Source organism: Falco naumanni, chromosome 2 (assembly GCF_017639655.2).
Source record: "Falco naumanni isolate bFalNau1 chromosome 2, bFalNau1.pat, whole genome shotgun sequence".
Lineage (NCBI taxonomy): Eukaryota > Metazoa > Chordata > Aves > Falconiformes > Falconidae > Falco > Falco naumanni.
The window spans coordinates 12,434,477-12,446,490 of NC_054055.1; the positions used below are offsets into that span (position 1 = coordinate 12,434,477).

Here is a 12,014-nt window from a genome sequence, read left to right on the forward strand (position 1 = left end):
GGGAAATGTGTAATCTGTACCTTAGGATTCTGAAAGAACAGGCTTGCTACATCACTGATCTGATAGCAAGTGGTTTTAATAAAGTTACGGATGATGGCATTGTGTGCATTGGAGAAAAGAATTTTTTTCGTTTTAGTTTTAAGATAGAGAAAGAGAGGAATAATGCAGAACAAGACTGAAAAATGGATGGTAGGCAAACCTGTTGACATTCTGTGATGAGACAATAGATTTGTTGTCACAATAAATACAGTAATCATGTTCATTGTGACCTCTGATAAAGATACCATGTCACATGGAAAATAACTAATTTGGAGAAAAAGATTAGTAGGTTTGTGAAGGACTAAAGAGCTGGAAAATGGAACGTAATAGCAGCGACTAGTGAAGGAGGCTGCTGGGGGAGTACAAGCAGAGTTCTTCCAGGACCAGTTTAGAAGTAATCTTAACACTTATTGCATGACCTTGATACACAAAGTAGAAAGAGGTTGTGATATCTCTCCTGATACCAATTGTGTAATATAATGGGATCTGGATGTTGTTTAGAAAAAGAACGACACTGAAGACTAGATTATTAAAATGGGATTAAAATTTAATAGTGTAGACCAAGGGATTTAGGAAATAGTAAATAAATTCTGTTATGAATTGAGAACTGATCACCTGGACATGCTGCAGAGGAGAATCTGGGTATTCCAGCTGATCCCTCATTGACTGTGAGCCATCACCGTGCAGCTGTGAAAAAGGAAAATGCAATCCTAAAACTTCTCTACACAGTTTACAGGAGTATTACTGACATTGTTCAGGGCAGTGAGGTGGCTTCTGGAGTACTACATACTCAATACAGTTCTGTTCTCCAACCGTAAGAAGGTTGAGCTCCAGCCTGATGTACAAAGGGGTTACTCTTATGATTAGAGGAAAGGACAGCCAGCTGTGTGAAAAACGATTTTTAAAAGCTCATCTTATTTATACTAGTAAAATGAATGTTGAAAAAATGTGTTCTGTCTTCTGTCTATTCATGCTGAGGGCAAACACCAGGGAGGAAGGAGAACAGTTATCTTAGAAATCATTTCAATAGAGAAACAAACAGTTATAAACTGAGCTTGAATAATGTAAGACAAGGAACTAAAAAAGCCATCTACTTTTAGAGTCGCTCAGTAAGAATGTCTCTAGTGGATGGAGTGGATCAATTTATGAAAGAGAAGCAGTTTCCCGTGTTAGAAATGGAGGAGCACCTGCTTGGGTGTGTGCTCTGCTTCCAGTGCCAGTAATCAAAAACAGTCTCTACCACTCTTGGTCTAGCTCATCCCAATTGTAGACAAGGTAGATGGCTACACACCTAAGACAGATAGTTGCCCCACAAAATACTGCTTTCTAGCCAAGCTGTCATGAGTTACTTTGACATCCCATGTGCCTCTTCAGCCAGTCCAGCAGCTCTCTCAGCAAGTGGTTTGGAAATGGATGTACAGGTGAGATCTGAAATCTTCCTCCTACCGAAAAGGACCCATCAGAGTGAACTTTTGTTAGCAGTAAGGAGCAATTCTTGCTGGTCACCACAGGGTGACTTTACTAATCTATCAAGGAGCAGCAGTGTGGAAAAATGTATCTGTATCATTTTAACACAGTGGAAATGTGTAGCGCATAACTTGATAATTGTAGCATATGGTTAATTGCCTTTGTCTCTGCAGTGTACCAGGCACAACCATGTAAACAAAAAGTGCACAAGAAGCAATTAGAATGACAAACATCATAATGCTTGAAGAATAAGGACTATGATGATGATATCTTTATACAGAATGGAAATATTTATAAAACATCATTTTATCTACTGTAACCACAGGGTTCCTTAAAGGAGGTTCTTAAACAACTAGAAGAAGAGAAGAAAAGGCTCCAGAATCAGCTAAAAGACTATGAACTTAGCCTGGAACAAGAAGCAAAGGTTTGTAATCACTGTATGCCTCTAATCTATGAAAGCCATTATGTTGTCTGACAAACAGACAATAGAATAGTTCCACAAAATATGTCACTGGAAAAAAGCTTTTAAAATATTTTGCTTAATTCTAGCCTATATCCCTTATTTTAACTGTAGGCTTACCACAAAGCTAACAATGAGCGGCGCATATACCTCTCAGAGATTTTACAGGTAAGAAAAATGTGTGACTCAATAACTTTTAAAAATCAGTATGCTTTCTTAATATAGCAACAGCATCTGTTAACACCTTAGGTCAAAGCCTTTTGTCACTTAATTCATCTACCAAATCCATTACAAAAGCTGCTTTTTAAACATTTTGAGAGCTAGAAATTGAGATATTGCTACAGTTTATTTATTTTTAAATACTATTTTTGCTTTTGTGTCAGTTGGTGTTTCATTGTTCCCAAGCACAGTCAGTGCCCTTAACTGAGAAAGCTGAAGCAATTTTCTGATACTTGCTTGCCCATCCATTAGTCGCAGGAGTGCTATGCCAGTTTAATGTTTCAGTTGAAAAGAACAGAACCAAATTTTTAGCAGTAGTGACACCTACCTTAAGTAGCAATTCCTCTTTTTTGTATTTCTCCTTTTATTCTTTTAAAGACAAACTAGCCATCCAGCTCAGAATGATGATACAGCATGTATTTCAATTAAATTTATAAGCTAAAGGATAAGATACCTTGTTTTGGTGAAATCAGAGGTAAATTTTATTGCTGCAAATTATGTAATACATAAAAATTGATACTGCAAACTGAAGGAACCTGTAAAGATTTCTAGTACTTCTTATTCTGAAAGAGCTCTTAATTTCTGAATTATGTAAAAGTAATAGTTTAGTGTGATACTCAAGAATGACTCACTGAATCCCTGTCATAGCTAACTGGGGTGAAAGGCTGTAATTAGCAGTGTTTCCATGTGTCTGCACAGCGGGCAACTGATTCTCTTGCACGGTTCATTGCTGCTCTGGGAAATCTGAAAGAATTGCTTAAACTAACTTTCCAGCATGAAACCAAGAAAAAAACCCCAGTAAATGCCCACGATAACTGTTAATATCTTCGCATTAACAATGAAACTGGGAATTGCTGGAGAAAGAATATAGGAAAGAAAAAATTATTTTATTGCTGAACATGCTAGTAAGAGGAGTGCCTCTGTTCAGCTGCCTAGAAAAGCACTTAAATGTGCATAAAGCATTATTTGAAGTGAGGTATATGCACTGGCATGTTGCTTAAATGGAGCATTAGGGACTAGGATTTTGCCACTGACACTCAAGGTAGGTAGCACATTTTATTCTCAGTAGTCAGTTATTTGCCCCCATGAGTTCAGAATCATATGAGAGCAAAATAATAATCTTCACTTTAATCTCCCTATCATCTCTCAATGTTAAACACCCAATCTAAAGTAGTTGTAGAGGGTTCCTCTGTAACCTATGGAGAGAGGAGCATGTTTAAGGTGCAAGCCATCACACCTGTTCTAGATCAAGATGAAATGAATTTCCCAGGGACTTATCAGTCCCTCCTCCTGAGCTGTGAGCAGAGCCTATGTGAGTTGTTTGTGTGATCAGACACTGATGTTTTGCATTGCTAATCTGAACACGGCAGTCAACCTAATCATGGTTGGTTGTTGGTTACAAAAGGACCAGCGGCTCCTCTGGTCTTTTCAGGTCCTGTTCAGGTATGGATTTGATTTGATTGTTTCTTTTATATTATTTTAAAGTCTGTGTATATATGCCCTCCCTTTTAACAGTTCATTTTAACAATAGAGGCAGAAGTAAACTCACATTCAGTCCAGACTTTTTCAGCTGTAATTCTCTGTTCTAAAGTCTGCATAGTAATGTTGGTAGTAGTCAAGTTAGAAGGATTTACTCATAGGCTAACATTTTCCCTACATTCCAAAGTAAATATACTACAGGATATTGTTATTATATATTGCAGTGACACTCTTTGTTACAGAGAATGTATATAATGTCTTTTTAGGCTTTTTTTCCTTGTTATGTTTGTGCTTTTCTATAGCCCACAGTAAAAAAAAACATATTAAAAAAATCGTAGAATGGAAGTTTCTGCTTCTAGGTGTTAAAAAAATCCCAGGTATTTGGATTTTTTTTTTTCCTAGCTTGTTTTGGATCCCTCCTGAAGCCTGTGGCAGAAGCAGAAGGCAGAGATACTTCTCAGCAGCCATTTCTTTTAATTACCTTTTTTATAATAGAGTGCTTTTTCTGCTGTTTTACAAAATATCTTCTGAGTGCTTTTGTTGTCTGCCTTGTCTGGATCTATATGGATATAGTAAATTGTAAATGATGGTTTTAAAATAAAGATTTCACAAACTTGGGAAGTCATGCTAGAGGCACTAATGGTTTCTGGTGTATTCATGCTTGCTTTTTTTTTTGTTTTGTTTTCTGTCTGAAAAAATGTTGGTTTGGGATTTGGACTCCACAAATCTCAAAACACTTTCTGATATTATTCGGAAATCAGTTTAAGAAGCAAAGAACAATAGCAGAACTTTGAAAAGGCCGTTTCTTTCATGCCTTTTGCTAGTATAGTAGACTCTGACTTGCGATTACGAATTCTTTGCAGAAAAAAACCACAGTTAATCACAATTATCTGCTTGTGCAATAACAGCTCATTTTAGTTGGAATAGGTCTGGAGTAAACTTTACCAGCAAAGAGACTGTTAAGGGCAATAATCATATATACTGGCACTCTATATTCATATAAGTAATAATTTAAAAGAATGGTGAAGGCAATTGTAGTACAGGCCTTGCCTTGTGTCACAGAATCACATCTGCCTAGAAAGACGATGAATTATACTAGTCACCATCTTTAGTACTAGAGTTCCTTAAGTGTAAAAAATTTCTTGATTTCAAGAGGGTAAATCTATGCAGATCCTATTCCATTTTTATGCTTGCACTCTGAAAAGACTGTTTTAGTTACAGCTACAACTGGGTCAAGAACACTTGCCTGGTGCATTGTATATTTGGAAGCACAGTAGAAACCTTTTGTCTTGTAAGCAGTGAGACACGCTTCTTTTTAGTGCCAGAATTTTTTTCTCACAAGCGCAAGATGTTTTCACACATAAAATTACATTACATTAAAATGCTACATTTTATAGCATAATCCAAAGCTTGAGCCTTGTTTAGGTAGCCCCAAAATCTAGCTGTAGGCTTTGAAAAAGTCTCCACTGATCTGTTGTAGCCAATACATGATAATAATGATATATTAAGTATTTATTACGTGTTCCTGATGGATCTGTTTAAAGGGGCTGAGAAAGCTTTATTCACTTACACTTGATACCCAAGTGTGCACAGCAGCCACGCAAGCCCTAAACTTTCTGCATTTTCTAATTTTCTGCCTGTCCCTCTGAGATGCAGTAAAGTAATGGTAAACATGGTGAAGGCAGCTGGGTGAGAAGAAAACCCTTGGAGCTAAGGAATGAGGGAACCAAGTGATTTAGTCCTGCTTGGATTCTGTTAAATGCAAGACCCAGGGTAACAACCGAGGGTTTTTTCAATGTGTCCAGTAAAGTAAACTTCTAGAGTACGCAGAGATTTCCATGCTGTGTTAATGTTTTTTCAAGTAATTCCTGTCCTTAATTAATGGTTTAATCATTCAAAAATACAATTAAGTGATTACAATTTGTTTCTTATTCAGGGAAGTATGTTAGAAAAATAATCCTTCTTCATTGAAAATGTGGAGTTGTAGGTAGCATGACCAAAAACATGCTGATTGAAATTACGTATTCTCTGATTGTTCAGCTCAATAAATAATGGTATTTTTGCACAGCAAGGGATTTTGGCATGTGTTCAATTCACCAAATCAACAAGGCATCAGTATAATATGTGCTTAAAGTACTTTATGGTGATAAGGCCATAGTGGGTCAAAATTCGTTTGGAAATATTTCACTTCTTTAACTGTGATTGTTGTTAGCATTTAACTTGTTGTGTAAAAAATTGGCTATTGCAGACCTCAGCTACACTTAAAATCATTGAAAGGCAAAAACCAAATGCTCTGACTGGCAAGAGAGAAAACCAGATACTAAGGTAAATTTTCTTTATATTTCCTCTGTTTTCTGGTTTATTATTTTTTGCTAAATACTGTGTTTTGAATATTGCAACTTTCTGTTCATGGTAAATAGCACTGAGCATAATCCTACTGACAAAGTATTAATCTTAACATAATATTTGATACTGCTTTTCAAACAGTTTTATTTAATACTAAGTATGTTGCAATATTGAAAATACATGTATTCAAGTGGCCTTTCTGAAATCTTACAATACCTCTGATGTCCTTCTCTTTCAACCTGCCTTTAAAATGGATCATTTTTTTCTATATTACTGCAGAGTTGAGAATAGCAAGTATACCCTTTAGTCCATTAAGAGTGATTCAATTAAATAAATGCCTTGCTTGGTCCTTTTTAGCTAATAGAGGTTGTAAAGCTTTTTGTGGATGATAATGTGAGTGATTTTAGATGACAACATATAAAGACTTCATTGTTTAACAGATTTCTGTTTAGTTACTTGGGTTATAAATTTAAATTTGAAAAGAGCCCACCCTCTCTGAGCTACACAGAAATAAAATTAATTTCTGATTGTAGTGCTTGTGGGAGAGCTTGAAATTGGAGGAGGTTTATTTTTCAGCTGGACTGAAAATGTTGAGAATATAAAATACGAAGAATACAGGAATTCATGTCAAAATTGTGTTGGACCCAGTATCCTGCCTCCAGCGGCCATAAGTAGATGCCAACAAACAAAAGTATGTAAGCAGGCAGATATAATATTTGCTTTTGGAGCTCTCCCAAATACTTTGTTTGGAGACTTCCTGAGCTAGTATGTTTTCTGTGTATTTAGTATCTCACAGTAAATACTCTTACCAATAAACCCACTTACCAATATTATCAAAATGAACATACACAATATATATTGGGAACTTCTGCAAATGTAATGAGTAAATTATAAGCATGAAATTGTGTAGGTATATTTGCTGACTAGCTTTATCCTTTCATCCTGTGTAAGCACAGAATCACAGGATTTCAGAAATCAGAACACTGGATCTTAATGCTCGAGGAGATGATATTAAAAGAATATGAATGAATGTAGTACAATATGAATTAAAGACTATAACTAAAGTTTCTCAATACAGAAAAAAAGCATATATGGGTTTGAGGGGGTACATCAGACCCCACCAGTTTGCTGCTTCTGGTCCCAGTGATGTTTAACATACTTCATGTGGAGAAGGTCAGGAAGCTAGAACTAGAATTCACTGTCTCTGCTGGAAGGTTAAATATCATCAGCCAGATATTGAGATTTGCTGAGGGTTAGAACTGTGATTATCTGGGGATTTTTTATAATTTATTTTAGTAGACCATTACTTATGCTGAAATTATATGACAGTATATTTCCATAATTTTCTTTATATCAAACAAAAGAAAATAAAGTGTAAAATAAAATAGTGCCCTGTAATTGCTTGTCTCAGAAGATGCATATTGTAACAAAATATCCTCTTTCAACGCATTTTCCCTCAGGGGATTCTTTTTAATTTTTCAAAGTACTTTATGCACATGAAGGGAATTTTTCATCTTTTAAATTGCCCTTACTAACAAAAAACATGGTTTACAAAGCACTGGCTTTTATAACTAGGACTTAGAACTTTAAGGTCAAACTTTGGCTTTAGTTGGCAACATGGAGATAAGAATGGGGATTTGGCATAGTTTGTTTTTAAGGAAACACTAGAATATAAGTAAGGACCCTTTGATCATCACAAGGTTAGCACAGCCATTGTTATATTATTCCTTTTTAATTATGTTTTGATTTACAGCCTGAAGGCTGTTCATTCAAGCTGATGTTAATGAAATAATTTTATTCAAATGAGGGAAGACCTGCATGACTGAAAATAAACATGTTCTTGAGAATAATTTGAAAACTTTCTGTCCAGAGTTTTTCTCTCACTTCTCTTGACCTTTCAGAAAATGTCTGCCTTCATTGGATTCCAAACCATACTAAGAAACTATGCTTAAAGTTTAACTATAGGTGCAGGTTTGGAAAACCCAACCAGCATATTAAAGCAACATCAAAACATTTTTGAGTAGCAATTCTGAACACTAATTGTCGATGCATTCAGTTTCCTGGCCACTCAGACCTAGAAGCCAAGTTCAGTAAAGGTCTTTCTTACAGAATTTCACAGGAAAAGAAGATAAGCTAGCTGTCGGTCAGGAAAAACATGAATGTCTTGATGACTCATGTCTCTGATGAAATCTGAGCAGCCAATTTAATGTCATTATGAGCCCTTACTGTTTTACTCAGGCATAAACGTGGCTTATTAGCTCAGTTTCAACACTGCACTGGCTGCAGCTACCTGGCTTCCAAGTCTGTAACTCCAGCTGGTTTTGGGTGGAAAGAGGTTTTGCTGCCTGCAGAATTCCACACAGACACACAGTGTGTGCTTGGTCCAGTTCTACAGTGATCTACAGATTAATCAATTGATTTTGAGTAATGGATTTATTTGAATAATCAATTATTGAGCAAACTGGGGCTTTGGGTTCTAATCTTCCAAGCTCCAAGTAGAAGTAGTTCCATATCTCTATGGGCAAGGGAATTGAGTGCATCCTCAGTAAACTGGCAGGTGACACCAAGCTGAGCAGGACTGTTGATCTGTTGGAGGGCAGGAAGGCTCTGCCGAGGGGTCTGGTCAGGCTGGACCGATGGGCTGAAGCCAGTTGCATGAAGTTCAACAAGAAGTGTCGGGTCCTGCCCTTAGGTCACAACAATCCCTTGCAGTGGTACAGGCTTGGGGCAGAGGGGCTGGAAGGCTGCCTGGAGGGAAAGGACCTGGTGGTGCTGGCTGACAGCCAGCTGGACATGATCCAGCAGTGTGCCCAGGTGGCCAAAAAGGCCAGCAGTGTCCTGGCTGGTGTCAGAAACAGTGTGGCCAGCAGGGCCAGGGCAGTGACCATCCCCCTGTACTGGGCACTGGTGAGGCTGCACTGTGAATCCTTTGTTCAGTTTGGGGCCCCTTGCTTGAAGAAAGATAGTGAGGTGCTGGAGCATGTTCAGAGATGGGCAGTGAAGCTGGTGAAGGGTCTGGAGCACAAGTCTGGTGAGCAGCATTTCCTATGTAAGATCATGGGCTCAAGAGCATGGTCTCCAGAGCGGAGTGGAATACCTGCAGAGGACTAACTACATTGACATGAAGTGGTTTTCCATTTCCTAATGGGGATTATGTAATGTCTCCTTAGCCAGTTATCGTTCTCTTTGTGCAGGTGTTCAGTATTCTGTTCACGTTCTTCAAATGCCATCATTTAGGTAACAGGAAGCAGTCAGGAATAGTGAGATGAGGAGGGAGTTTGTATGCAGAATAGATGCTCTGCTAGCCTGCAAACCCAGAAATATACTTGTTTTTTCCCCCGTCAGCTTTATTAATTCACAATAGTAATCAGTTATGTAAATATAAAAAGCATGTAAATTTATAGCATTTAAAGCTTACAAGGAATGTGACACTTGATAACTAACTTCACCCATTTTATTTCAGAGGGAGGTACAGTGTTCCAGAAAACCCGAAGATGGTTAATCCTCAAAAAGGATCAATTAAAAAGACTTTAGGAGTGAAGCAACTTCCCAAACTAAAGCACTAATTTAATATCAATGCCAAGAACTTCCAATCGTTTAAAAAACACCACCAAATTTAACAGAACATTTCCAAATTGAAAATGAAGGTATTTGTGCCTTACTATAACACCAAACCCAGATTGGCATGTCTTAATGGCACTTAATGTAAGTGATCCTTTGCCTGACAGAATTGTTCTTCTAGTTGCCATCTTTGTTCTGGTGATCTCTGACCCTTTCCATTCTGGTTCTTATCAGTGATTCTGTGTGCCAGGATGTTGGAAGCCTTGGAGAATGTTTAATGTCTTTGTACGCTAGGTAGATTCTTTAACTTTTTGACTACACGGCAGCCATTGAAAGCAGACAATCCTGGAACATTTTTGACCTCTCAGCCAGGAAGAAGAAAAAGGCATGCTGATGTAACCTGAAGTATTGTATCAACACCCAAACCAATAAATCTCAGATACAGTTCCATCCAAGAGCATGCCCATTCAATACAGGCAGCAAAAAGAACTTCTCAAGTAGTCTGATGTTGGTACAGCTGAACATGCCTTTCATTTGGCTTTTAGAAAGACCAACAGCGTAGTTTGCTAGCCAGTCTGATTTCCTACGTGATACCATACGGTAGAGTGCCTTTACAGTTTAAAGTTATATTCTACGAGCTTTATTACTGTAGCAGAGAAGACAGAACACCTCCAAATCTAACTCTTTCAGAAGCTGGCTTACCACAGCTCCTGTGTTGACCGCCACTTTGCCTGCACGGTTTAAAAGCACAGCACCATTGCCAGCTACTTTAGGCGCTGGTAATGGGTAGAAATGAAAGAAAACCAGAACACTTTATTAAGGATTCTTCAGAGCCTATCTTGTGGATGGGTTGTTTCTTTTAAACACTGTATACACACTATGTTTCCTGATATTGGTATGTTGCTATTTTAGATTTGAACTCTCAGATGAACCTTTGTATCCACAGTCTGGGTTCCATAAAAATCTCTATGTGTTCTTCAGTGGCACTGATCTGTGTATTTTGAGGGTCCAAAACAGTGCCAGTATTTAAAGTAATCTCTTCAAATAAAGTAGAACTACTTTGTATTTTAATTCTTAAGCATGCAATTATTGTCGCAGTTTCACTACCTACACTTTAGTCATTAAACTTCAGTAGAATTTTTCTAAGTGGCAACAGGAAAAATGTTTTGGTAATGAAGCTTCAAGCCTTTGGGTTACATCTTAAAAGCTCTTGGCAGAGCAAACGTGGTTGCTTGACTGCCCTTTATTATTTTTAAGAGCATCCCTAGCTCTTTTCAGTATCTAACAAAGCTTTTTGCCTTTTTAAGAGCAGTACTAATAGGTCCTTATTACTGGCAGCATTAAAGTGAGGCTGTAATTAAACTCATACAAAAAGATCAGCGATATCATTCTAAAATGCAGAGAGAAAAGGCCTGCAGTATTGTACAGCATATTCTGTATGGAAACCCCATTTTTTTCCTCTTTCATAGTATGAGGCTTATTTCAGGTATTTCTTATGTTACTGTGATGCACCTGGTATTATTCTTCCATAAGCAGGGTGGCCTGCCTGGCCAGTTTTTTAGTCACAGTTGAAAGCATAGCAGAGCTGATTAGGTTAGCACTCTTCTGTTCCTGTTTTTCACATGGAAAAATTCCAAATTTTGATTGTGCTGGCATTTGTCATCGTGAAGGACTGGGAAAAAATCACCATAATGGTCCTGTTGGCATAAAAGACAAGGGACATCTGCAGTAGTGAAAAATACCCAGTTCTTGGATTCATGCAGCAGACATTTACTACTGCTGTCTCTGAATCAAATGTTAGTCAATGCACTTGAGTCTGCTCCCAGTAGCACCTCAAAATAACTGGGAACATTGCACAAATATGGTAGAATGGCACTTATGCACAGCAGGAGACTTGGGTACTTCCCTCACGGGTAGTCCTTACTGAGGACTTAAAAAGAGACCTTTTTTTTTTTTTTTTTTTTTTTGAGACTAGAAAGAGTTGTTTATTGCTAGAGTTTGGTACAGTAATGACCTGAGGAGCAGAGCAGACTGTCCTACTTCATCCCTGTTTCAGCTTGCCAGGAGCAACCTCAGGATTTGAAACTCAGTAGTATGCTAATTAAGCCCTAAAACATGTGTTTGACCATTCTAATTGTGTGGCAGCTGTAAAGTTTGCTGTGCAAAATGGTTATAATTCTGTACTCTTACTCTTTGAATCTGGCATTTCATTTTCCTCCTGCCTTTCTGAAAATAAGGGCACCCCTTGTGATTGTTTGATGACTCAAGTTTCCCTGCAACAGCAAAAATTTTGGTTCAAAAGTGTTTTGTGTTATTTCTTTAGACATGAGCAAAACTTTTTACACTGCTAGCTTTCCCATGTTGGAATTTTTCATTTGGCTTTGTTGTTTTGGATGGATGAGTGTTTTGAAATTCCTGAATTTCTCTTGTGTGGACTTTTCTT

The 12,014-nt window shown here is 37.6% G+C and overlaps 1 protein-coding gene across 1 annotated transcript; it reads left to right on the top strand.

Annotated features, from left to right (window-relative positions):
• The first annotated feature begins 1,379 nt into the window (after positions 1 to 1,379).
• LOC121083234 (coiled-coil domain-containing protein 169-like) lies at positions 1,380 to 11,525 on the top strand. The gene is made up of 5 exons (XM_040583368.1): positions 1,380 to 1,460; positions 1,832 to 1,930; positions 2,081 to 2,134; positions 5,913 to 5,989; positions 9,474 to 11,525. The coding sequence occupies exons 1-5, from the start codon at positions 1,380 to 1,382 to the stop codon at positions 9,574 to 9,576; spliced, it is 414 nt and encodes a 137-aa protein (XP_040439302.1). The 3' UTR covers positions 9,577 to 11,525.
• Positions 11,526 to 12,014: the final 489 nt, after the last annotated feature.

Coding starts and splice junctions, on each gene's coding strand:
- LOC121083234 (XM_040583368.1), top strand. CDS start 1,380: ATGAGTTACTTTGACATCCCATGTGCCTCTTCAGCCAGTCCAGCAGCT. Junction 1,931..2,080: donor GCCTGGAACAAGAAGCAAAG/GTTTGTAATCAC, acceptor TTTTAACTGTAG/GCTTACCACAAAGCTAACAA. Junction 5,990..9,473: donor AGAGAAAACCAGATACTAAG/GTAAATTTTCTT, acceptor ATTTTATTTCAG/AGGGAGGTACAGTGTTCCAG.